This window comes from Heloderma suspectum, chromosome 6 (genome assembly GCF_057233095.1).
Source record: "Heloderma suspectum isolate Gila_16-S chromosome 6, 16-S_ref, whole genome shotgun sequence".
Classification (NCBI taxonomy): domain Eukaryota; kingdom Metazoa; phylum Chordata; class Lepidosauria; order Squamata; family Helodermatidae; genus Heloderma; species Heloderma suspectum.
This window is the reverse complement of record NC_139463.1, coordinates 90623385-90651158: the sequence shown is the minus strand read 5'-3', so window position 1 is coordinate 90651158 and position 27774 is coordinate 90623385. Positions and strand designations below refer to the sequence as shown.

The 27774-nt window shown below is 44.8% G+C and overlaps 1 protein-coding gene across 1 annotated transcript in view; it reads left to right on the top strand.

Annotated features, from left to right (window-relative positions):
- The first annotated feature begins 891 nt into the window (after window positions 1-891).
- Window positions 892-27774, top strand: part of LOC146341792 (vomeronasal type-2 receptor 26-like) — a 43162-nt gene continuing 16279 nt past the window's right edge. Inside the window, exons 1-3 of the mRNA XM_084807684.1 lie at window positions 892-957; window positions 1410-1598; window positions 5047-5274. Coding sequence (XP_084663810.1) covers window positions 892-957; window positions 1410-1598; window positions 5047-5274 — 483 coding nt within the window. The remainder of the gene's footprint in view (window positions 958-1409; window positions 1599-5046; window positions 5275-27774) is intronic.

Genomic DNA, 27774 nt, shown 5'->3' with positions numbered 1-27774 from the left:
TACAGGGCGGTCGGTGTTCATCTCACTGAACTAGGCAATGATATCTTTTGGGCCGATCTGCGAAGGGGCATTTGGGAGTATTTACTGCGCAGGTGGGGGGAGAGCGAATAAGCAGAGGCTTGTCACCCTCCTGTGGCAGCTCCGGGCGGGCTCTCCGCTGGGGGAGTGGACAGGTGAGCATTCGTAGGCACCGTTTCAGGTGACTGGTAAGGCCCGAGACTTCCGGCTCAGGGTTTTGTGGCCCCAGTTGGGAGATACGGCTTACCTTTGAGGCCAACCCTCCTCACCCACTCGGGTTCTGTGGCTCAAGGGGGGGTGACAGGAGAAGGTCTCACAGCCCAGAACTGGGTATGTCTGGTTGGTGGGCAAGGGTGGACGCCTCGCCACAGACAACGAATGCCTCACTCTACACCTGTCATGTTGGTCTTGTTTGCGGTGTGCCCGCCGGTGCTTTCTTCGCAGATTGTAATCTATCAACAAATGTGGCCCTGTTTATCCCAAATTGACTGGTGTCGTCTCATCATTTCTCCCCCTGTCCACTCGCAAGTGCCCTCATCCCATGCCCGGCTTGCCTGGCCATGGGGGGGGTGTTGCGGGTGGTGGGGGAAGGACAGGACAAGGGCGAAGGCCATTGGCCTTCACCCCTGGCGTCACCAAGGGGTGGGTCAAGCTGGCCGCTATTTAGGCTGCGCTGCCCCGCTGCCCCTTCATTCCGGCTATTCCAGCTCCCTCCCGCCCTTACTGCAGTGCGGGTTTTACTGGTTGCCCTATTTGGGGGGCGTAGTAGGAATTTTGGCTCCTAGCCGCATTGGTCAAGCTCTGGGGTTTTTTGCCTACTTCGCACTGCAGTTCCAATATTGAGCTCCATAGGTTAAGCTAGCACCCAACGGTATGAACTTCTGGTCACATAGCTGCACCGGCGGCTCTGGGCAGGCTCTCCGCTGGGGGAGTGGACAGGTGAGCATTCGTAGGCACCGTTTCAGGGGACTGGTAAGGCCCGAGGCTTCCAGCTCATGGTTTTGTGGCCCCACTTGGGAGATACTGGTTTTTTGTTCTTTTAATCATGCCTTTACTCTACTTCCTTTGTGCCCAGTTGGGCCATCTTTAAAAGTCATTGAGAGGATATTTGCCAACCCCTCATTTTCATTCTTCCAGTGTGCTAACTCTACACTGCTGGAAACTTCAAACTCTTTACTACATAACTTGCTGCTAGTAAACGTTTGATTCTTCTTGCTGCTTTTCAGTTTATCCCCTAGCTCAACCCTAACATTAGCAGAACTTTTTTTTTTTAGACCTTAAACATTACAGTATTAGCTGCATTTTCCCAGTAAATGATATATTCCAATCAGTGTACCTGCTTATTCCTTCAGTTATGTCTCCTTTCCTTTTATTGTTTTCTTTCTGCTTAGATTGCGAATTGTGTGTTTGCTCCAATGATGCATATTAAAAGTCATCTCCCTTCCTTCTACCGGATGGTCCCCAATGAAGAATATCAGTATGAAGGGATTATCCAGCTGCTCCTGCACTTCCAGTGGACATGGGTCGGGATTGTTGCGGCAGATGATGACAATGGAGAAAGGTTTATACAGACCTTGATGGCAATGTTTTCCCAGCATAGAATTTGTACGGCACTGAATGAAAAAATCCCAGCCTTATTTCAAACTGAGGAGACATTGCTATATGTTGAACCTGTGAAAGCCAAGGCCACTGCACTCGTCAACTTTAATGTCAATGTGTATGTAGTAAATACAGAGCCTCAGACTACAGCAGGTTTGACATTGTTGATATATTTTTATGCACTAGCAGAAGATACAAGTGAGACTTCTGTAGCTAAAGTATGGATTATGACAACCCAGTGGGATTTCTCAACAGAGACAACACACAAGGGTTTTGATATACTCTTCCATGGTGCCTTGTCTTTTGCAATTCACTCAAAAGAAGTACCAGGGTTTCCAACATTTCTTGAAGGTGTACACCCTGATTCACCAAAAGGGGATGATTTTCTCAGGATTTTCTGGAAAAGTGCATTCAGCTGCTTATATTCCGATTCTAGTGAGGACATGGGGGGTAATGAGAAATGCACTGGTCAAGAGAATTTGAGGAGCCTTCCTGCAACATTTTTTGAAACAAGCATGACTGGCCAAAGCTACAGTATCTACAATGCGGTCCAAGCCATAGCACATGTTTTGCATAAGATGTTCTCATCCAAGACCAAATTTGGAGCAATGGTTAAGAAAATGAGACTGATGCCTCCAAATCTGCAACCCTGGCAGGTGTTATTTTACTTGCAAATTATCTCTCTTTAATATTCTGGCCTAATGTATGATTAAAATTGATTCAGGGCATACATGTACACCTCCCCACCAAATCTGCATACAACATTCCTTTTTCCTTAATGATTTGTATATCTTCTATGTTCAGATGCTGTATCTTTCCAACCAAGGGAAGGCATCACTGAACCCCTGAAATCAAAGTACCCTCTTCCTACACAGTCCTCTTCATACAGATCCCTTAGAGGTGTGTTGCCTTTAAATATTGCTTCAGCATTTTTTGGTCCCCTGAAGGATGACTGGCTGATGCCACTTTTTACCATATCAGTACCTACCCCCTGAAAATAGGACATTTAGTTGAAATGAGATGAATCTTTACTGTCTGTAGCCCAATTCAATCATTCTTTTCTCCCCAACCCTGCAATCAGTATTGTGTGAGGGAAACATGTTCCATTATGTCCTTGTGGCCTTTCCCCCAAACCTTCATCCACTGCAGCACAGAGCATGTTCTAGTTATGTCTTCTCTGTTGCATGAATGAGAAGCCTTATCTTCCAGGCTTCTAAACCACATGGGTATCATAAATCCCAAGTTCAGATACTCCACCATCCAAAGTGTGGAGAGCCTTGGGGCTGCTGATGGGGACAAGCTGGAGCAGGAAGGCCCATGCTTTCATCCTAGGGATGTATGAAATTAACTCACCATTTCATCCAGGGTCATTCGTGGGAGGGGGGAGGTGCTCCTTTCCTCCCCCTGAAATTTTGCCTGACCAGCTCCACTCCATGGAAACTCCGCAGAGCCACCAGCTGGGGCTGCCCGCAGCCAGACATCCAGCCGCTGGGCTGGGCAGGGACGCAAATGGCAGCCGCTGTAGCCACCGCCATTTGCGCCCCTGTCTTTTGCCGTGATAGACTAAATATATATTTACGTAGCCTATCACGGCCTCCACAGGGATGCAAATGGCATCCCTGTGTTAGCCATGATAGGCTACATAATTACTTACGTAGCCTATCATGGCCATTCGAAAGGAGGCGAATGGTGCCCGCAGAAGCAACCTCCATTCAAGAAGCACCGGAATGGCCGACTAAGGTAGGCTCCGTTCCGGGCTGATTTCACGGGCTGGTGGGGTGGGTGGCTTTGTTCTGCCATGGATTCTGGGTGGCTGAATGCGCTGGCATTTGGCCTCTCTGGAATCCATGGCAAAATTCTCCAACATCCCTATTTCATCCTCACATGGAGGGGTGGAGAGAATGAGACCTTACTCTTTCTCATCACCCTTCCTGGAAAACGAAGGCCACTTTGCAGAATTTCCTCTGGATACTTACCATAGGTTTTTGTGTGCTTTTAAAAATTATTTCAACCTGCATTTTCTGACCAACAATGCCCTGAAACACTATGTCCAAGGCATTGTGGAGGACGAAACATTGTGGCCAGCCTGCTCCTACAGTTGCTGCTACCTCCAATTGTAGGGGTTATGGCAGCACGAACAACAGCTACACCCTGAAGAAAGAAGCCGTGCTACTGCATATTGAGGTTCACATTTTCCAATACTAGCCTTGTTCTGTCCCACTTCTACAACTCACTATTTTATTTCCACGCAGATGTTCATATGCATTTTCTTTCACCTTTTTTATTCAAAATGTTTCAATTGTGCAATCTTTTTTGAGCACTTCTCGTTCTTTTTGTGAAATGCATCATACATTCTGAAATGTAAAGATTTCCAGTTGCAAATTATGTTCATGTTGACACCCAGTTCCAGGAGGTCCAAACTGGGTAATAATCTTAGATTAATCTGTGAACGCAAACAATTTCTCACCCATTTCTGAGCTTAATCATTGGCACCCTGTGCCAAATCTTCCTTAGCCATTCATTACCATTTGGAGATTGTGTTGTTTCTAGTATGTAGCAATCAGAGGATTTAGTATAAGTACAGCAATTCACAGATAACTTCATTTTTTTTTAAAGAAATATATATTTCCTTTATCATTGCCTTACAAAAGTATCGAATGGGTCCAAAGTAATCTCTGTCCTAGTAATGTCTCAAAGTACTTTCATTGTCATTTTTTTTTTCTTGAGGAAGCACATTCCATCATGTGGAGGCAACAAAGGTGAATATCCTTTCATACATTCCTGAAAAACGGGTGGTTGTGAGTAAAGGCACTGTCAAAACGGATCACCATGTTCATTGATACAGTAATTTGTTGGTATTGTCTTATACAAGCAATAGTATCCGTTGAATTGTTCTTGAAGTAGCACCTTCCATAATGAGAGATAAACCCTGCCATGCATGCCTGACAAATGGGCCTCTGCAGGTGTAGGCTCCCTCGAAAGTGCCCCTGCATTTCCATTGATACATTATCTTTTTTTTAAGGCAATATCATCACTTGAATAATATGAGCATTACACACCTATAGTTTCCCACTGACATTCAATACTTGCAACTAGAAGAATGCTTCCCAGTTAATTCTGATGTTAGATCATTGGTATTTAATGTATCGTTTGATAAAATGTCTTTACAGGTAAAAAAAAAAAACACTTGACTTTGAAGTTGTAGGTAGAGACTTCATCTGTTTCTTTGGTGTGTGTTTTTTTTAATCTAAAGTAAGTTCAGGGGCCACGGTATGGATTGGGACCCTAGTTTGGGTGTAGGAGGGCTTTAACACTTTGTCTCCCACAGTGGCCCTAATCCAGATCAGTCCCCGTAAGCCTTTAAATTTAACTGACAGAAACTGATCAATTGATGGCAGTAAAAATCTGTGTTTGCCTGTTTCATTTCAGCTTCACCCTTTGCTGAGGAGCATCCCATTTAACAACACTGTCGGGGACTTGGTGTCTCTTGATGAGAATGGTGAATTAGCAGATGGATTTGATATCATAAACTGGGTTACTTTTCCAAACCAGTCTTTTTTGCGAGTGAAAGTAGGAAAGATGGATCCGAAGGCTTTTCTGGGCAGAGCATTCAGCATGAATGATGAGGCCATCACATGGAACAAGAGGTTTAATCAGGTAGGATCTGCAAACTTGCCAAAGGAATCCCATTCATTAGCTATGTGTCAGTTCCCTTGGACAGTGTTGTAAAAAAAGTTCATCAGTGTTCTCTGCCCTCCACTAAACACAATCACAGCTCCTTATGAATTAACTAAAACTGCTTATCTTAGTATAAAACACAACTATGCCTAGAATCTCTAAACATGATCTGCCACATTAACAATAGCAACCAACAAAAACAAGATTTTCCCTCCCCCCATTTCTTTCATTTTAACAGAGCAAAGGGCTGGATGTGCCTGATCTTGTCTGTTCTCGGAAGCTAAGCAGGGTCAGCCCTGGTTAGTACTTGGATGGCAGACCACCTGGGAATCAAGCTCCCTGCATTGAGCAGGGGGTTGGACTCGATGGTCTTGTAGGCCCCTTCCAACCCTATGATTCTATGATAAAATCAACCCATGTTAGCTGTCCCTTCACTTCTAGTTTTCCATAGACAGATACCAACAAATAATGCATCAGATTTAAATCTAATATTGACACAGTGTAGGAAATTTAACATATTTTTCCTTTACGTAATGAACAAAAAATATAGGTGGAATCCATTCGCAAGTTTGGAGGTTTAGTCATGATTCTTCATAATAATAAATAATTAGTTCCTTTTCCATTATCTGAGGAAAAACTTGGTTAAATACTACTAGCCTATCACGGGTGACTTTGGAAAAAAAAAACGTGTACACTAATGGCGGCCCCCATAGGGAGCCGCCATTCGCGTTCCTTATTTGGTCCCTGTAGTCTATGTAACTCTTTACGTAGACTATGGCGAAAATAAGGGCAACGCTATTTGCGTTGTCCTTATTTTCGCCGTAGTCTACATAAAGATTTACGTAGACTACAGGGACCAAATAAGGAACGCGAATGGCAGCTCCCTATGGGGGCCGCCATTTGCGTACGTGCTTTTTTTTTTTAAAAAAAGTCACCTGTGATAGGCTACGTGACGATTAACGTAGCCTATCATGGCTGACTTTGCAGATCTAGCCATGATAGGCTACGCAAATCGTTACGTAGCCTATCATGGGGGCATGTTTTTTTTTAATTTTTTATTTCGCGGCCGGGGAGACGGGGCGCTTCTCCCCGGCCTGAATTTCGACTGGGCGAGGCGAGGCGCCTCCCTCCCGGCCTGAATTTCAGGGGGAGAAGCTAAGCGCCTCCCCCCCACTGCAAAGCAAGCTGTGAGACCAGGTAAATGACTTTCGTACATCCCTATTTTTATCCAATCAGGCCATCCACACACAAAACAAATAGAATTCTCACATCAACCCAAAAGGGAGACCGAAGTACAAATTATTAATAAAATAACTAACAAGAGCAAGTTAAAAACATTTTAAAATCCTAAAACAATATCTGCCAGAATGTTATTACCATGTTTACGGATTTAGTTTTTTTATAACCGTCAATGACTTTCGCCTCTCCAGGGCTCGACTGACAAACTTAGCAGTCCTATATGATGTATAATGATCTATTCCAGCTAATAATAATTGAGTTATGCTTGCACCAGAAGTATCCTCAAGCACAGCTAATAGGGGCTCAAGGTATTGCTTCCTCAAATCGATATACAATGGGCATTCTGCTAGAAAGTGTACCATGTCGTCTACCTTGGGGCAACTAGCTGAGCAATCTGCACTCATGCCATGATGGGTCCTATAACGTGCCTTCACCTCCAACAATTGGAGTGAGTTCAGTCTACACCTTGTCATGAGCCATCTCAATTCATGTGAGGTGATGGAAATCAAATACGGGGGAGCCTTCCCCGGAGAGGTCATGATGCTTTTATAGATCTTGTTAGAGTGACTTTCAGCAGCAACAGCCATTGTTGTTTGAATATCAACATCCTGTAACCTCTTTGAAATCTCATCCCCAGCTCTATCATAGCCCCTCGCAAGCAAATATGATTGTGAAAAGCCCAACTCAGAGATAGATGTGGTTATCTTGTCTGCCCATGAGCCCCTTCCCATAGCTTCATATGCTAATAAGACCAAGGGGGAGGCCAGTCGGAACACTATCTTTAACCAGAAGAAAGTGGCAGCTTTTTGGACAAGCATTCCCACTGAGTGACAAGCTGTTTCTAGTCAGACAATGGCCTTAGAAGTGGATCTGGGAACCCCGAGTATTCTGGATAGAAATTTATGCTGCACTGACTCCAATGAAGCAGTGTTAGCATGGGTCCAGGCAGGTGCCCCATATAATATTTGGGGAAGTAATTTGCCCTTGTATAGCTCTATTAAAGGGGCCACCATCTTACCACCTGGTCCAGCAGCAAAACGAAGAATGGCATTACTAGTTACATTAGTTGTCAGGGCTATTGCATTCAAGTGCTCCGACCAAGATCCTGAACTTTGAAATGTCACCCCTAGGTATTTATATTTGTTGACCTGATCAAGCAGGTGGTTATCCAGCTGCCATCAGTATTTTTTCCTCGTTTTGCCAAAGACTAAGATTTTAGTTTTTTCGTAGTTGATCTGAAGGGCTTCTCTCACACAATATGAGCTTCTTAAAAGCCTACGCATCCCCACCTGGGTGTATGACAGGAGAACAGCGTCATCTGCATATAATAACACTGAAATATTCTTGTCTTTTAAAAGAGGTGAGAAGAAGTCTGGATTAGATAAGTAGAGAACCATATCATTAAGATAGATTGAATAAAAGAGGTGCAAGCAAACATCCCTGGCACACTCCTTTGTTAACAATAATGGGGTCTGAAGGATCACCTGAAGACTCTCTCACACACAAGATAGAATTCTCATACAGCCCCTGTATTCCCCTGAGCAATTTATGATCCACATTTAAAAGTGTAAGCTTCTGCCAAAGGCGGGGTCTAGATATAGAGTCAAAGGCTGCTCGAAGTCTACAAATGCAGCAAAAAGTGAGTGATAAGGGGGAGATGTATATTTCCCAGCCAAATATTTTAGTAGAAGACAATGGTATACTGTATATCTGCCACATCGGAAGCCTGCTTGTTCTTCAACTAGGAGATTCTCCCTGAGCACCCAATTTTCCAGCTTATCTAAAAGATGTCTTGCATACAACTTACTTATAACATCCAGTAGACTTATAGGGCAATAATTCTTAGGGTCTAACCGATTGCCCTTTTTATAAATAGGCATTACAATAGCTACTGCCCAATCTTGGGGAAGTTTCCCAGTTCTATCAATAAGTGTAAATAAGGTTGCTAACATTGGGATCCACCAATGAGGATAATCAATCAAGAAATCTGGTGAAATGCCACTCCTTCCGGGGGCCTTTCCATGCTTCAACTTCCATATCAGCATAGCTATTTCCTCACAGGTGACTGGGGGCCAACTAGGTGATTCTGGGTCTTCCTCTTGCAATAGGGGAAGACAGGCCATCTCATCATAAAAGAGGGAATGGAAGTGTCATAATAACAGAGTCAATGGATGGAGTCCCAGAGTATCTTAAGTCTGAAGTAAGGTGCCAAAATCTAGGTCTATCATTTCTTTCGAGGGCTGATGCTAGTTCCACCCATTGCAACCTAGCATGCTCTTGCTTTTTTTCTTTAATGGTATTTTTATATAATTTATGCAGTGCCAAATAGGACTGTGGTAAAGGGACTATACCTCTGTCCCTTAGGAATTTATGTTTTCTTTTAATTTCCTGCTTAAGTTTTCTACAGTCCATGTCAAACCATGGATTGCCCTCTTTTGGCCTCTGATTCTTTATTTTATTTTATTTATTTATTTATTTATTTATTTCATTTCTGATTCTTTGACTGGCCTTTCCAAAATAAGAGGGGTTCGACTGCTGCTATAATCTGGGCATAACATTCTAGTACTACTTCCATCTCTTTGGAAGAGGACAGGGTATTCAGCAAGAGTTGTACATTCTCAGAATGCCATAAGCGTTCCAAAGCATTTAAATTCACATTTGCCCATTTACGATGGTATGTTGCAACCCTCGTGCTTGGGACTGGGAGCCTATTTTCTTGATTTGCCTGGGCATTTTTAAGACATCCTAACTGGACAATCAGTGGTTGGTGATCACTACATGGATATGAATCTACTCTAAAGAGCGTAATCAGCCCAAACACAGCTGGAGGAACTGCAATATAATCAATTACACTAGCCCCAAGATCGTTGATAAAGGTAAATTCCCCTGTCAAATCCTCGGACAGAGAGCCATTCAGAATGAGAAGTCCAGATTGAAAGATCATTTGAATAAACAGCTTCCCTTGGGTGTTAATTGTGTGATCCTTTGAATGTCTATCCTTTATCAGTGGGAAGTCATCCAGGGAAAAATAGGAGACTGGCTCTATTGCATTCCAGTTTGGGCCAATCCGGGCATTAAAATCACCAACTAATATCAAATGAGCTCCAGATAGTTGGGTCTGCAGGCCAAGTATGTAATCTGTAAGGCTTTCCCAAACATTTTTGCTGTGATGAGTTGATTTCCAAGGAGGAATATATACATTTACCATGATATATGATGCTGAATTAATTTTGAAAAATATAGCCAAAGCCCAGGACTGCAAATTACTGATGAGATAGCTTTCACCTTTCAATGAAGTTGATATACAACAGGCTAATCTCCCCCATGGGCATCCCATGCCTCTGGGGATGCTTGCAGGGACTTCATAGGTTTTGTAATCACTCAGAAGAATTTCCCCCGTGCACCATGTTTCCTGTAGGAATATGCTATCAAAAGATCTAAGGTACCTTCTGAATGAACCATCTGCCCTTTTATTAGACCATCCAGAGATGTTCCAGGGGACACACTTAAGTGAACTCCCCAAAGCCTTATTTTGTCAGGAGCAATAATCTAATGTAATTTGATCTATTGAGGGGTCAAGCTGCGTGGCACCATTTAAGCGGAAAGTGGAGTTCTGGATCATGTGTTTCCTTTGAGAATTATTTGCTATTGGGACTACTGTGGTGTTGATTTCAGCCACCACTGTTTTCTGTTTTTTTTGTGGTATCAACTGAAAGTTGTCAATATAAGAATTAATTGCAGTATTGGTTAAGAGAATTTCAGTGTCTAACAAAACATCATTTTTGAGTAAGGGACTAGAGGAACATAAAGACCTAACATTTGTTATCTGAAGGCCCTGATCAGCAGCCTCTATATCAATGGTCCCAACATCTGTCTCCTGAGTTGTAAAATCAATGAGCATTTCAGTGTTAGACTGCTCTTGAACATTATGTAGTCGACTTGCTTCTGGGGCATACTGATCTATGTGTTTCCTTCTGGATTTCTGCTTAAATAGTGGTGTTAATGAAGAAGTTTTAAAGAACCTTCTAGCCCTTACTCCATATTTACCCAGTTGGAGCCTCGCAGCAAAGATTTCTTTAACCGACATTGGTGAGTTGAAAGTTATTATACATCTCTGTAAATACAGAGAGCCTGGAAGTGTGTGTACAGGTCTAATATTTCTTATATGAATTCTTAAGTTCAACAATGCATTAAGATTATACACAACTCGGTTTTTCCCCCACCAACTAGGCAGAACACCATCTGATAATGGTGATATTTCAAAGGCCACTTGGTCTGGGACTAAAATTAAGTTCCCCTTAAAGTCCCAATTCTTCAGTTCTACAAGTTCTCCACAGTCTGCAAGGTTCAAGAAATTCGAATGTTGGGATACAGTTGAAGGAACCAAAGCCTGTATAGGTTCTAAAACTGGAAGTGTCATGTCTTTCTGATTTACTTCTGGATTCACATCTTGTTTTGTTCTGGTATCCTGATCCTTGAGAAGTTGTATAATCTCATCAAGTTGCTTTGTATATCCAGTGATAGGAGTTAGTTTATCATTTATAGCTCCAATTGTCCCAAAAATATTAATTAGAGTTTTAAAAATTAACAAGCACTGTTCTGCCATGGTATCAATAATTGCCATGTTCACATCTTCAGGCTTCAGCCCGGTAGTTGCCTGTTTCTCCTCATTTCTCCATTCCTGGGAGTCCTCAATTTTTCCTTCCTGGGATTCATCATTTTCCCCCAAAGGGGTGGTCAGGATTGAATATCGATTAGTAGTAAGGATTGGGAGTCCTCCAGGGGTATCAGAGCCACCAAACATGAAGCTATCAATTTTAGATTGTTTTGAAACAGGGAAAGTTGGAGACTCTAGTTGGTCTCTCTGTCTCTTTTTCTTACTACACATTGCAAACAGAGGGTAGAAAAATCAGGTAGCACCACTCCGCAAGCTCCTCCACTGGATAAATGCTTACAGAAGTCAGCAAAATTGGCAAAACAATGAGGCAGGCATTCACATATGCTTCTATGGCTTGTGTGTGTATGTAAGGACTTTATCAGAAGAATTCAAAACATAGTCCAAACACTGAGAGCTCTCGCATTGCCTCCTCACAGCTGGTAAAAACTTGAACAGATTAAACCTTAGGGCAGCCAAAACATTACAGTTGCCTGGCATGCACTACAATAATAGAGGTTTAAACTGGCAAATTAAAACTTAAAACACATTGTGACAATTTAAAACAATTAAAATTTAAAACAAACAAACCGAGGAGCCATGAAATCTGCCACTGCTCGTGCTGACCGGAAACAGAACCCCCAGGAACAAACATCCCCTGCCAAGCGCTGGTCATCGCCATCAACAATGCCAAGAACAACACCATCCACAGATGAGCAGAAACGTGCAGCTCCCGATGCCACCTCATCTGGAACTGATTCCCCCATTCCCCAAAGAAGAAATGGTGGTGGCAGGGTGAGTTCCTATGTGTGGTGCTTCTTCAAATATGCAGAGAACAACCACTATGTCTTGCTTTGCGATATTTGTAGAAGCTGTGTGCGGCTAGGAAAAGAAGGGGACTGTGGATGAGTGGGCATGTCTGCCATGAGGCAACACATGGAGGTGCATCATGCACTTCTTGTGCCCAAAGATAGCAATGGCAAGTCCCTGCCACAATCATTCAAACAGAACATTACCACCTTCTTTGCCTCATCTTCCAAAGACCTCACGCAAAGTGGTCTGGGTGAGAAGGGCACAGAAGGCAACTTAGCTAAGAGGCAGATGTCAATGGAGAAATGCCTTACGCTGACACAGAAATTCCCCTCTGACAGTGTCCAGGCATGAAGGCTGAATCACGACCTGACAGAGCTCATTGCTCAATGTATGCTTCCCTTCTCCCTGGTGGAAGACAAGGTCTTCCTACGCTTCATGAAGAGATTGTGCCCTCGGTGGGATGACCCCTCTCATCACTACATTAGTGGTGTTGCCACTCCAGCCCTGGCTTCTGAAATCAGAAGGGTACTCCAACAGGATTTGAAATGTGCAGTTGGAGGAAGTGTACATTTAATGAGTGACACATGGACAAGTAATCAAACAAAGTCTTATCTGTGTGTCACCGCACAATGGGTATCTGTCAGTGCGAGCAGCCGACTGACTTGGAGAACAGCGACATTGGCCCTCACAATGCTCTCAGGGACACACACAGCAAAAAACATTGCCAGTAGCATCAGTGGTGTTGTTCAGTCCTGGTTGGCCCCCTTAAATCTAACAGTGGGCTGTGTAGCAACAGACAATGCCTCTAACTACCTAAAAGCAGCCCGCATTGCATGGCTAAACCACGTTCAGTGCATTGTACACTGTTTGAACCTTGTGGTGCATTCTGGATTGAGCAACACATCTCCTAAAATAAGCAAGCTACTTAAGGTGGCCCAATCCATTTGCACCCACTTCAGGCAGTCCTGCTCAGCAATGGAGGCAATCGGCACCATGCAATGTAGCTGTGGCCTTCCGGAACACAAATGCATTTTGGATGTGTGCACACGCTGGAACAGAACATTGCATATGCTACAGAGACTCTGTGAGCAGAGAGCTGCTATAAATGACTACATTATCGAGAAACAACACCCTTCCAAATTCCTTGTCACACCACAGCAGTGGGTCTTGATGCAAGACCTGGTTGACATATTAAAAGTATTTGATGAATGCACAACACTACTGAGTACAGACTATGCTACACTGGGCCAAGTTCTACCTGTGCTGAAGATTATAGAGGGGGCACTGAGGAAATGCTGTGCTGGGCTTTGTGAGCACACCAGTGCTGTAGGCAGTCAAGTCCCCAATCCTGCAGTTAGGCTTGCTGAATTCCTTCTACAGGAGATTGGTGACAACAAAAACATCACTTTGATGAGGGGAGACATGAAAGACATTGCTGCATCATTCCTTGAACCACGGTTCTGGGATAGCGCAACGAGGGAGGTGCTGCAAAACCAGAACCCTGACTTCCAAAGTCTAAAAAGCTATTTGACAGAGAAAGTCATGGAGTGCTGCCAGAGAGATGTTCTGGCTGAGAAGGAGCTGGGGAAGAGTGAGGCTAGTAGTGTTAAAGGCTCCTTGGAGGGCTCTCTCAGTCTAATCCAGCAGCTGAGTCCAGACACAGACAAAGGGATTCCTTTCAAAGCTTTATTCTTCTTTTACAACTTAACAACTATACCAATTGCAACTAGATCTGAGCAGCACAGTACCTATGCCCTAAGCTGGAACAGTTGGTCCCCATTTGAAAGGGAATTACTGGCAGACCCCTGAACTTAAGGACTAGGGAAAGTCCCTCCCCTTTTCCCTTGGAGCCTCTGGGCGCAGCTGTTGTTTGCGCGCCAACCTGGCACTTCGCCTCCTTTCCGCGCCCTTCATCTGGCGCCGCTCTCTGCATCTGCGTCACGCATCCACCAAGTCTGCCATCTGTGCTTGGTCACTCCCTGGACTGCTAACTAAACTAGGAATGCTGGTGGGAGGAATCTCTGTCAGCTGTTGGTCCTGGGAAAGAGGAGCGCGCTCCTCTCCCAGGAGCGACTGCTCTTCCTCAGAATCAGAACTACTCTGGGATTCTATGGGCTCAGTGTCCACCCTGACAAGTAGTACTACTACCTCTCCTGAACATAATATCTGCAGCAGTAGCACCATCACCATCAGGAGGGGTGATGATGACACAACAGCAGCTGCACTAACAACACGACATACAGATACAGGGGCATCTTGTGGAAAGTTCTACGTGTACACCTCAATGGAAGTGGAGCTCAGTGTAAGCGGGCAGGGGAAATGTGCCAAAGCAGTAGGGATGTACGAAAGTCAATTACCGTTTCGTGGATCTGCTTTGCGATGGGGAGGAGGCACTCCGCACCTCCCCCAAGAGTCCTGCCTGTCCGGCTCCGCTCCACGGGGATTCCCCAGAGCCGCCGGTCGGCTCTGGCCACAGCTGGGTGTCCAGCCACTGGGCAGAAGGGATGCAAATGGCAGCTGCCATAGCTGCTGCTGTTTGCGTCCCTGTATTTAACTGTGATAGGCGGCTAAGGTGGCTGCCATTTGCATTCATTATTTTTCGCCGTTTTAGTCTATGTAAATATTTACATAGACTATTACGGAGAGAAAAAAAAGGGGAACGCTAATAGAGTAGTGGGCGCTATTTGTGTTCATTTTCTATTTGCCATTTTAGCCTACATAAATATTTTTTACGTAGACTAAAAACATAAATATGTACATTTTAGCCTACGTTAATATTTACGTAGGCTGGAACGATGAATAAAAAAGGAATGCAAATAGCGCCCACTATGCTATTTGCATTCCCTTTTTTTCTTTTTTGCCTTAACAGTCTATGTAAATATCTACATAGACTAAAATGGCAAAAAATACAGAACACAAATGGTGGCGGCGGTAGCCACCGCCATTTGCGTATGCATTTTTTTCTTTACTTTACCGTGATCTTTGATCTTCAGCAAAGGAGATCATTACCTTGTCATGGTGCTGGACCTTGAGCACCTCAATGACATCATGAGCTAAACCGTGAAGGGAGACCCAAGACGGGAAGGTCATGGCAGAGAGGTCAGACTAAATACGATCCCTGGGGAAGGAAACGGCAACCCACCCCAGTATTCTTGCCATGAACACTAAATGGATGAGTACAACCAGAGATATGTCGGTATACCATCGGAAGATGGGACTCCCAGGTCGGAAGATGGTCAAAATGCTACTGGGGAGGAACAGAGGATAAGTTCAACTAGCCCCAGATGTGATGACGCAGCTAGCTCAAAGCCGAAAGGATGGCTAGCAGCCGATGGTGCTGGTAGTGAACAACAAATCCGATGTTCTAAAGATCAACACACCATAGGAACCTGGCCTGTAAGATCTATGAGCCAGGGCAAATTGGGTGTGGTTATTGGGGAGATGTCAAGATTAAATATAGACATTTTGGGTGTCAGTGAATTGAAATGAACTGGAATGGGCCACTTCACATCAAATGACCACCAGATCTACTACTGTGGACAAGAGCATCACAGAAGAAATGGAGTAGCCTTCATAATTAATAATAAAGTGACGAAAGCAGTGCTTGGATACAATCCAAAAAATGACAGAATGATCTCAATTCGAATTCAGGGTAAGCCATTCAACATCACAGTGATCCAAATATACACCCCAACCACAGATGCTGAAGAAGCAGAAGTAGATCAGTTCTATGAGGATTTGCAGCATCTACTGGATAGTACGCCAAAGAAAAATATGTTATTTTCATTACAGGGGACTGGAATGCTAAGGTGGATAGTCAAACGACACCTGGAATTACAGGCAACCATGGTCTGGGAGAACAAAATGAAGCAGCACATAGGCTGATAGAATTTTGCCAAGACAACTCACTGTGCGTAACAAACACTCTCTTCCAACAACCTAAGAGACGACTTTATACATGGACTTCACCAGACGGTCGACTCTGAGGTCGGATTGACTACATCCTTTGTAGCCAAAGGTGGCGGACATCTATGCAGTTGGTAAAAACAAGATCTGGAGCTGATTGTAGTTCAGATCACGAACTTCTTATTGCACAATTTAGAATCAGACTAAAGAGAATAGGGAAGACCCACAGATCAGTTAGATATGAGCTCACGAATATTCCTCATGAATATGCAGTGGAAGTGAAGAATAGATTTAAGGGACTAGCTTTAGTAGATAGGATCCCGGAAGAACTATGGACAGAAGTTCGCAACATTGTTCAGGAGGCGGAAACAAAAAATGTCCCAAAGAAAAAGAAAACCAAGAAGGCAAGATGGCTGTCTGCTGAGACACTGGAAGCAGCCCAAGAAAGAAGGAAAGCAAAAGGCAACAGTGATGGGGGAGATATGCCCAATTAAATGCAAAATTCCAGAGGTTAGCCAGAAGAGATAAGGAATTATTTTTAAACAAGCAATGCGCAGAAGTGGAAAAAGATAATAAAATAGGAAGGACAAGTGACCTCTTCCAGAAAATTAGGAACATCGGAGGTAAATTCCAGGCAAAAATGGGTATGATCAAAAAGAAAGATGGCAAGGACCTAACAGAAGCAGAAGAGATCAAGAAAAGGTGGCAAGAATAAACAGAAGATCTGTGTAGGAAGGATAACAACATCGGGGATAGATTTGATGGTGTGGTCAGTGAGCTAGAGCCAGACATCTTGAAGAGTGAGGTTGAATGGGCCTTAAGAAGCATTGCTAATAACAAGGCAGCAGGAGAAGACGGTATCCCAGCTGAACTGTTTAAAATCTTGCAAGATGATGCTGTCAAGGTGATGAATACCATGTGCCAGCAAATCTGGAAACCACAAGAATGGCCAACAGATTGGAAAAGATCAACTTATATCCCCATACCAAAAAAGGGAAGCACCGAAGAATGTTCAAACTATCGAACATTGGCACTTATTTCACATGCCAGTAAGGTAATGCTCAAGATCTTGCAAGGTAGACTCCAGCAATTCATGGAACGAGAATTGCCAGATGTACAAGCTGGGTTTCGAAAAGGCAGAGAACTAGAGACCAAATTGCCAATATCTGCTGGATAATGGAGAAAGCCAGGGAGTTTCAGAAAAAACATCTATTTTTGTTTTATTGAACAGAAATATGGAACAACAGACTGGTTTAAGATTGGGAAAGGAGTACGGCAGGGTTGTATACTCTCACCCTACCTATTCAACCTGTATGCAGAACACATCATGCGACTTGCTTGGCTTGATGAAGTCAAGGCTGGAGTTAAAATCGCTGGAAGAAACATGAACAATCTCAGATATGCAGATGATACCACTTTGATGGCTGAAAGCGAGGAGGAGCTGAGGAACCTCATGACAAACAATGGTTGCATCCCGAGGACCCCAGGGAAAGAGGGAGGATCTCTCCCTAGACCATAAGTTCAGGGTCTGCATGTGACTCTCCTTCAAACGGGGACCAACTGCCTTACCTGGAGCTTAGGCTACTCTGCTATCTTTCCCCAGTGCTGTTCCTTGCATTGTCGCTAGTGATTAGTATTCTGAACGAGTCATAAAGTAATAAAGGAATAACGTCTCAGAAAGAATTCCTCGATGTCTGTGTCCTGAGTTGGCTATTGGTGGGGACTGCAAGAGGCAACTAAGGCACTCCTGACACCTATCTGCTTACTTCATGCAGAATGGGTGAACAAACCTGTCACCTAAGTCCAATCTGGTGGCCATCGAAAAATTCCTGCACTGCTGCAAAGCCAGTGCTAAGCCTGCACTGATATCGAGGATGTGTGGGTGGGAGGACTGGAGGCTGGTAGCTCTCATTTCGGTGAGGCTGTGAATCCATTCCGGGTTTGAGTCAGAACCAGCCAGAACTCATCCCTGCCTGATCCTCCACCCAAGTGGTGGAACATCCCTGGGCAAGATAAATAGCACACTATTTTCCATGAATTATTTTATTATTATTTCTCTGATTTCAGTCCACTTGCTAGCCAGAAGATTCCACTTCTAAAAGACAAAGTGTAAATGTGTGTGTGTGTTTCACTTTTTAAAAATAATTTTTCAACTTATTGTTTATTTTCAAATTTCAACAAAAGGAAGAAAGAAAAAACTGGTTACATGGATATGAATATATCATTTTCAATACATACATATTTTGTACATACCTGTCTATATCCATATCCATATCCATATCCATCCATCCATCCATCCATCTATCTATCTATCTATCTATCTATCTATCTATCTATACATACATATGAAAACACAGGTTTCTAAGAACTATGCAAAAATTTTAATGACAGCAGACAAAATATCCAAATAAGTGTCTATTGGCATGTGTCGTCTATACACCACCCATTGTAATCTCGAAAACAATGTAAGGTCTTCAGTCCATTGCTTTATAGGATGTGTGTCTGTTTTCATCTAAGTCTTTTAGCTGTCAGACAGGCATGGAGAATACAATTTGACTGACTGGGCATTAACTTCCAGGAAGCAGATAGATAATATAGAAGAGCATGTATATCAGTAAATAATAAGGATCGTTCCAATATGTTTATCCGTATAATGTCCTCCTCCCCATAAGGGGCAACTACTGTACATTCCCAATCTATTGATCTCTTGTCATAATAATAAGTCTCATCCTGGAAGGGATCCGTGGGGTTTCAGGGGGGTGGCAGGCCGTTCCTCCACAGAGATCAGGGGGCTGAATGCACTGGCATTCAGCCTCACTGAGATCTGTGGCAGAATTCTCTGACATCCCTAGTTCCTTATTTTTTGCCATCTTAGTCAACATAAATATTTACGTTTATGAAAATAAAGGGGAATGCAAATAGCGCCCGCTACGCTATTTGCGTTCCAATTTATTTTGGCCCTAGTAGTCTACGTAAATATTTACATAGACTAAGACAGCCAAAAATAAAGAATGAAAATGGTGGCGGCCGTAGCATGAAAGAATCATGGCATGAAAGAAGAAGCGAATGGAGAAGAAGAATCATGGCATGAAAGAAGAAGTGAATGGCGGCCGCAGTGCGGCCGCCATTTGCAAGTTGGTGCCGACGGGAGCAGGTAAGTGCTCCGTTTCGTGCTATTTTTGTGGGGTGGGGGCTTCATGCTGCCCAACTTTCGTGGGTTGGGGGAGGCAGGGGCTTTGTTCCATGATGGATTTTGGGGGATCCGTCACGGAATTCTCTGACATCCCTACTAAGGTGTAGCCTGATGTTGGGAGGTCACATTCCATAACTAAAGGAACAGGCAGTCAGCACAGAATGCTATTGATTTTCTTTGCAATACCCTTTGAAAACATTGAAGTACTTGCAGCATTCTAGCTTCAGAAGAACACTGGGCATGCAAGACATGGCTTCACCAGCATTTAGGGATCTCAGAGGATTCCGCCACGGATCTCAGTGAGGCCGACTGCCAGTGCATTTGGCCCCCCGAAATCTGTGGCGGAACAGCCTGCCACCCCCCCACCCCACGGATCCCTCCCAGGATGAGACTTCCCTGGGGCAGATGTTCTGGGCTGTGGCAGCTCCAGCAGCAGCTTCGGTGGCGGTGGCTGCAGCGGCTGGTCTTCCGACCGGCTGCCGCTGCTGCCATTTGCAGTCTTGTCATTTTTTTTTTTTAACAGAGACGTGATAGGCTACATAAATCTTTATCACTGCTGGGTTAAAAAAAAAACCCGCGTACGCAAATGGCGGCAGCTATGGCTGCCGCCATTTGCATTCCTTCTTTTTCGCCGTCTTAGTCTACGTAAATATTTACGTAGACTATTATGGCGAAAATAAAGGGGAACGTAAATAGCATAGCGGGAGCTATTTTCATCCCTTTTTGATTCGCTGTAATAGTCTGTGTAAATATTTACGTAGACTAAGATGGTGAAAAATAAGGAACGCAAATGGCGGCAGCCACAGCCACCGCCATTTGTGTATGCCGTTGTGTTTTTTTTTAACCGGGATGTGATAGGCTACATAAGTCTTTACGTAGCCTATCATGTCTTTGTAAAAAATAATAAAAAACCCAAACGTCCAGACTGCAAATGGCAGCGTCAGCAGATGGTCGGAAGACCAGCCGCTGAAGCCGCTGCTGCCGAAGCTGCCAACCGGAACATCCGCCCCAGGTAAGTCTCATCCCAAGGGGGATCCGTGGGGTGGCGGGGGGGTGGCAGGCTGTTCCGCCACAGATTTCAGGGGCCGAATGCACTGGCATTCGGCCTTACCGAGATCCGTGGCGGAATTTTCTGGCATCCCTAGACAGCTTGTCTGGCTGAAAGGGGGGGGGCCTTGCGGGTGGGTGGGGTGAGATGACGTAAGGGCCTCTTATTGGTGTACCCCAGTGGCACCACCATGCAAGGAGGGGCAGGCTGAGTTACCTTAAACTCAGCCCCCCTCCCAATCTCAGCTCTCTGGCTCAACGCAGCTCCCTCTCACCCTCCCCTAGGCAGTGTGGGTTTCTTGCCGGTTGCCCCTTTGGGAATCATGTAGGAATTTTTGGCTCACAGTTTGATTGGCTTATTACTGTGAGTCTTTTTGCCTACATCACACTATTATTCAGGTTGAGTGTGTCCTGTAAGGGAATACAGTCTATATCATCGGTCACATTCCACTTGGCGGCTAAGACGGGCAAAACCTGAAAGAGATTAGGGATGGTGTGCATGCAAGGGCACCTTATGGTGACAGTTGATGCCTGAGGCCCCCCAAATGTGTTGTGTGGCTCAGCGGGGGGATAAGGGTTGCCTGGGAGACCAACCCCTCCTCACTCACCCAGGTATTTTGCAGCACCGGGTTGGGGGTGACACCGGAAGGTCAACCTCCCCCAGAAGGGGCAGTCCGGAGGGATGGCGTGATCACCGCCACCCCTCAGGCTGGGTGTGTTTTCACCCAAGAAGTGCCAGCTAGCCGCTGACACAGTTAGATGCCTGTCCTAGTTACCCCTTTGCAGCTATTTCAATAAATGTGGTCCAATTTTCAACCCAAGCTTGTTGTCTGCGTCTTCTTTAACCCATCTCCGCTCGCAGTTAAAATACAGTTTAAAAACACCAGAGCTAAAAGACTAGGAAGCTAATATGCTAAAATACTGGGAGAATGAAGAAGTCTTCACCTGGCGCTGAAAGGAGTACAACGTAGGCACCAGGCAAACGTCTCTAGGGCACTCATTCCACAGCTGGGGTGCCACAGCAGAAAGGGTCTCTTCCATATCCTGGTGTAAATACACAGAACCATACCAACTGTTGCACATGACCTCTTGGCACCTGGGCAGCAGACTGAACAAGCAGACACAGCCTTGCAGGGTACCCCTTCATTTCCTACAGGTGGGTCAAGGGGCTCAGCAAAATTCTCTTTTCACATTCCCATCCCCCAACAGACCCAGGGATTGCTTGAGCCCCCGTGTTCAGCATCCCCCTTCTAGGATCCAGTCCTAATGCTTTGGTAGTGTTTCTGAGAGGCTAGGCCATGTTGTGAGAAAAAGTGTCTCCCTGGACTTGCTTGGAAAGCTCAGACTCACACTTCCCAACTAAATTAGAAGAAAAATGCTTTTATTATCAATAGAGATTTTGAAGAGACCGATAGGAAGAGAGGATATATGAAACAGAAAAGGGACACCTCAGCCTTAAATCCTTCTGAACCTGCTCAAACGATGAGTTCGTCTCATACCTACATGAGGCATCCCTTACCAGGCAGACCCCCCTCCCCCATCCACCACCTTCCCTCCCAGGCAGAAAAGGATTTGGGCTCCACACCAATCTGGAACTTAAGAGGGAAAATTCCCATTACATCCAGGCCCAGACATGCTGACTTCCTAAGCTATGTCAAACTTAAAAAGCCTCATAACTGTACAAAGAAGAAGAAGAGGAAGAAGGAGAAGGAGAAGGAGAACGAGAAGGAGAAGGAGGAGAAGATGACGATGACATTCTAACAGTAATGACAATGGAAATAGAGATGATAAAACTTTACTTTTACACATTAGTTTGGCAGACATATCCTGCAAGGCTGTGAGGCTCTGGAACAGGAGCCCACCAAATGAATGCCACAAGGCTGAAGGGATGATGAGGTGAATGGAAATCCCTTGGTATTGTAAAACACTGACTATGAAGGTCCAGGAGCAGGGAGACAAATACTCTGGGGCTGAAGCCAAGAGAGCACACTGAAAAGATCTGAGGTGTGAGGAAAATGTTCCAAAATCTTCCCAGAGATTCTTGGTTATATCCAGAAGTTCTCCTTTCTTTCAAGCATGTCAGTGTCACTGACTATGGTGTCAGTGGATCGACAGACTCAGAACTCTTATTCCATATGGTCTTACGCTGGAGGAGAATTCATAAACTTTATACCACTCACACCTCCGTATTTCTTCTTCGGGATTTTCATCTCCCAGCCTTCCAAACTGCTGCTCTTTATATCCATTCAACATTGCAGGTAGTGATGATGGCAGAAGCCGAAGTGCATAGCATTAAATTTGACTTCAAATTACTCTGTTGTTAGTCTGTTACATATATTATTATATATAAATAAACTTTATGCTATTTAGAATTGTGGTAGGGGACTGCAGGTGGCAGGACTGCACCAGTCAAACCTTTTGTCATTTCACTTTATCAAGAGAATTGGAAACCACTGAAGACCAAGTCTTGCTCCAAGATGACTGGAATGTCTATGTTGCTGGGAACCTTCCTGTGGTTGCAGCTGTCTCCAAATGAAGGAAAGGCCAACGTTGTTATGTGCACCATGAGTGATCCCTTCCAGCTCTTGTGCAACTCTTATCAGACGGGAGCTCAGCATTGGAGCACAGGCTTCTCTCTTTGGCTGTGAATTTGATGAAATGCCACTACGTCAACAGCCCAAAACAAAGCTCGTAGATGAACTTGTGAAAGGGTGTCCCTCGCTCCTTAATGTGCATGAGGCCGGGTCATATAGGCTTTGACTGTTTCATACAAATACTGTTGGAAAACAGTCTTCATATTTCTTGTTTCATGCACAAATGTATGCATATTAGCAAGCTTTTTACATATTGTATATGCATTACTTTCCGTACAGTGTGCTTGGCAGTTTGCTCATTTCTCTTTCTTCATTCACTTTTCGATATTATATTGCACCACTTCCTCAGTCACATCATGCTATTTCATCCCTTTCTCTTTTGTCTTTAGTCTTCTGCTCTCTGTCTTTTCATGCACTTCTATCTTTCTATTTTTGAATGCAAATAACATCAGAACTGTTTCTCACATTCAACTCAGAAACTGCCATTTTCTTGTCTTTTACTCTAACCATCACAGGTCCTGATATGTATATACTTTGGATGACATGAGTCACTTTAGAGATGGACAAATCCTTCAGTTTTAGTCAATCTCCACTTCTCATTTCTCTATTCTTATGTCTGGTCTGTCTGGAGCAATGAGATGTTAAAAAAAAGCATAAAAATTCATAAGCCTTTTTGTGGACAGGCTCCTTCACACAGAGCTTTTATCCTGCTATTGAGATTGCTCACTCACAAAAGTTTGTGGGTCCTTCTCACAATGTCGTTAACCTCCAGGGCACATCAAAAGGTACAGTGTTTCCAGGCTATTTCACTCCCAAAAGATCTGGAACTAATGAGCTATTTATTTGAAGTCGGATTGTAACTTGATTAAAACATCCACTAGATGGCAAAGTTTTATTGAGTTCTATGGAACCTCCAGCTAGGAGTGTACGAAAGTCACTTACCTGGTCTCGCAGGTTGCTTCACGGTGGGGGGAGGCGCTTCGCTGCTCCCCCCAAAGTTCAGGCCAGGGGGGAGGCTTCCCGCCTCGCCCGGCCGAAATTCAGGGCGGGGGGGAGGCTTCCCACCTCACCCGGCCGAAATTCAGGCCGGGGAGAAGCGCCCCGTCTCCCCAGCCATGAACTTGAAAAGAAAAAAAAAATACGCCCCTGTGATAGACTACGTAACGATTAACGTAGCCTATCACGGCTAGATCTGCAAAGACAGCCGTGATAGGCTACGGTAATCGTCACGTAGCCTATCACGGGTGACTTTTCTCCCCGAACAACCTTCGGAGGACCGAATGCCTTGGCACTTGGCCCCCCGAAGTTTCGGGGAGAAATTCTCCCCCATCCCTACCTCCAGCTAGGGATATACGAGAGTGACTTACCTTTCTGCTGATTATGTTGATGGTGGGGGGGAGGGGTTCCGTCCCTCCTCCCGGAATCCTGGCCATGGGATGGTGCTCCATTCCTCCCACCTCGGAATCCTGGCCAGCCGGCTATGCTCCGCAGCGATTCTGCGGAGTTGCTGGCCGGCTCTGCCAGCAGCCGGACATCCGGCCGCTGGCTAGCAGGGATGCAAATGGCGGCAGCTGTAGCCTCTGCCATTTCTGTCCCTGCAGTCAGCCGTGATAGGCTATGTAAATATTTACGTAGCCTATCACGGCTGTTTTTTTGTTTGTTTTTTTAATGCGCATACGCAAATGAGGCAGCCATGGCTCGTTCTTTATTTTGGCACGTCTTAATCTACGTAAACATTTACGTAGACTAAGACAGCGAAAATAAGAGGAACGCAAATAGTGCCCACTACGCTATTTGCATTCCCCTTATTTTCGCTGTCTTAGTCTACGTAAATGTTTACGTAGACTAAGACGTGCCAAAATAAGGAATGCAAATGGCGGTGGCCATGGCCGCCGCCATTTGCATATGTGCGTTGTTGTTGTTTTTTCAGTCAGCCGTGATAGGCTACGTAAACATTTACGTAGCCTATCATGGTGTTTTTTTAAAATCTAGCCGTGATAGGCTACGTAAATCTTTACGTACCTATCATGTTTTTTCATTTTTTGGGTTTTTTTACCGGAAATGGCGGCGGCAGCCAGTTGAAAGACCAGCCGCCGCCGCCGAACTGCCGCCAAACCACCGCCGAACCGCCACTGAACCGCCGCCGAACTGCCACCGGAGCCACCGCCGGAGCCCCTGCCGCTGCCATGAAGATAAAACCAAGGTAAGACTCGTCCTGGGGGGGGGCAGAGGGGGCGGGCCGTTCCGCCACCGACTTCGGGGGGCCAAATGCATTGGCATTCAGCCTCCCCGAGATCCGTGGCAGAACATTCGTACATCCCTACCTCCAGCAAAGGAGATCGTTATCTTTTCATGGTGCTGGCACTTGAGCACCTTAATGACGTCATGAGCTAAACCGTGAAGGGACACCCAAGATGGGAAGGTCATGGCAAAGATGTCAGAATAAATACAATCCCTGGGAAATGAAATGGCAACCCACCCCAGTATTCTTGCCATGAAAACTAAATGGATCAGTACAACCAGAGATATGTCGGTATACCATCGGAAGATGGGACTCCCAGGTTGGAAGATGGTCAAAATGCTACTGGGGAGGAACAGAGGATAACTTCAACTAGCCCCAGATGTGAGGATGCAGCTAGCTCAAAGCTGAAAGGACGGCTAGCAGCCGATGGTGCTGGTGGTGAACGACGAATCCGATGGTCTAAAGATCAATACACCATAGGAACCTGGAATGTAAGATCCATGAGCCAGGGCAAATTGGATGTGGTTATTGGGGAGATGTCAAGATTAAATATAGACATTTTGGGTGTCAGTGAACTGAAATGGACTGGAATGGGCCACTTCACATCAAATGAACACCAGATCTACTACTGTAGACAAGAGGACCACAGAAGAAATGGAGTAGCCTTCATAATTAATAATAAAGTGGCTAAAGCAGTGCTTGGATTAGGGATGTACGAAAATCACTTACCTGTTCACAGATTATGTTTATGGGGGGGGGGTTCCGTCCATCCCCTCGGAATCCTGGACAGGGGGGAGGCTCTCCGTTCCTTCCCCCCAGAATCCTCCACGGCCAGCTCTGCTCTGCAGCAGCTCCACAGAGCAGCCAGCCAGGTCTAGCCAGCCCAGAGCCATCCACAGCTGGATTTCTGGCCATGGAGGGCTCTGGGGGAAAAAAACCCCGAAAACCGCATACGCAAATGGCAGCGGTTATGGCCACCACCATTTGCGTTCCTTATTTTTGACATCTTAATCTACGTAAATATTTACATAGACTAAGACAGCGAAAATAAGGGGAACGCAAATAGCGTAGTGGACGCTATTTGTGTTCCCCTTATTTTCGCCATCTTAGTCTACGTAATTATTTACGTAGACTAAGACGGCCAAAAGTAAGGAACGCAAATGGAGACGGCTTTTTTTTTTTTTTTTACCCAGACGTTTTAGGCTACGTAAAAACTTACGTAGCCTATCACATGTGTGTAAAAAACAAAAAACAAAAAACTGCAAATGGCGGCGGTGGCAGCTGGTCGGAAGACCAGCCACCACAGCTGCCGCTGCTGCAGCCGCCGCCGGAGCCACCACTGCCCGGAAGATCCGCCCAAGGTAAGTCTCATCCCAGGGGGATCCATGGGGGGGCAGGGGGGCAGGCCGTTCCGCCACAGATTTCAGGGGTCCTAATGCACTGGCATTTGGCCTCCCCGAGATCTGTGGCAGAATTCTTTGCCATCCCTAGCTTGGATACAATCCAACCAATGGCACAGTGATCTCAATTCGAATTCAGGGTAAGCCATTTAACATCACAGTGATCCAAATATATGCCCCAACCACACATGCTGAAGAAGCAGAAGTAGATCAGTTCTATGAGGATCTGCAGCATCTACTGGATAGTATGCCAAACAAAGATGTTATTTTCATTACAGGAGACTGGAATGCTAAGGTGGGTAGTCAAATGACACCTGGAATTACAGGCAAGCATGGTCTGGGAGAACAAAATGAAGCAGGATATAGGCTGATAGAATTTTTCCAAGACAACTCACTGTGCGTAACAAACACTCTCTTCCAACAACCTAAGAGACGACTTTATACATGGACTTCACCAGACGGTCGACTCTGAGGTCAGATTGACTACATCCTTTGTAGCCAAAGGTGGCGGACATCTATGCAGGTGGTAAAAACAAGACCTGGAGCTGATTGTAGTTCAGATCATGAACTTCTTATTGCACAATTTAGAATCAGACTAAAGAGAATAGGGAAGACCCACAGATCAGTTACATATGAGCTCATGAATATTCCTCATGAATATGCAGTGGAAGTGAAGAATAGATTTTAAGGACAAGATTTAGTAGATAGGGTCCTGGAAGAACTATGGACAGAAGTTCGCAACATTGTTCAGGAGGCAACAACAAAAAACGTCCCAAAGAAAAAGAAAACCAAGAAGGCAAGATGGCTGCCTGCTGAGACACTGGAAGCAGCGCAAGAAAGAAGGAAAGCAAAAGGCAACCGTGAAAGGGGGAGAGATGCCCAATTAAATGCAAAATTCCAGAGGTTAGCCAGAAGAGATAAGGAATTATTTTTAAACAAGCAATCCATGGAAGTGGAAGAAGATAATAGAATAGGAAGGACAAGACACCTCTTCCAGAAATTTAGGAACATCGGAGGTAAATTCCAGGCAAAAATGGGTATGATCAAAAAGAAAGATGGCAAGGACCTAACAGAAGCAGAAGAGATCATGAAAAGGTGACAAGAATATACGGAAGATCTGTATAGGAAGGATAACAACATCGGGGATAGATTTGACAGTGTGGTCAGTGTGCTAGAGCCAGACATCCTGAAGAGTAAGGTTGAATGGGCCTTAAGAAGCATTGCTAATAACAAGGCAGCAGGAGATGACGGTATCCCAACTGAACTGTTTAAAATCTTGCAAGATGATGCTGTCAAGGTGATGCATATACCAGCAAATTTGGAAAACACAAAAATGGCCAACAGATTGGAAAAGATCAACTTATATCCCCATACCAAAAAAGGGAAGCACC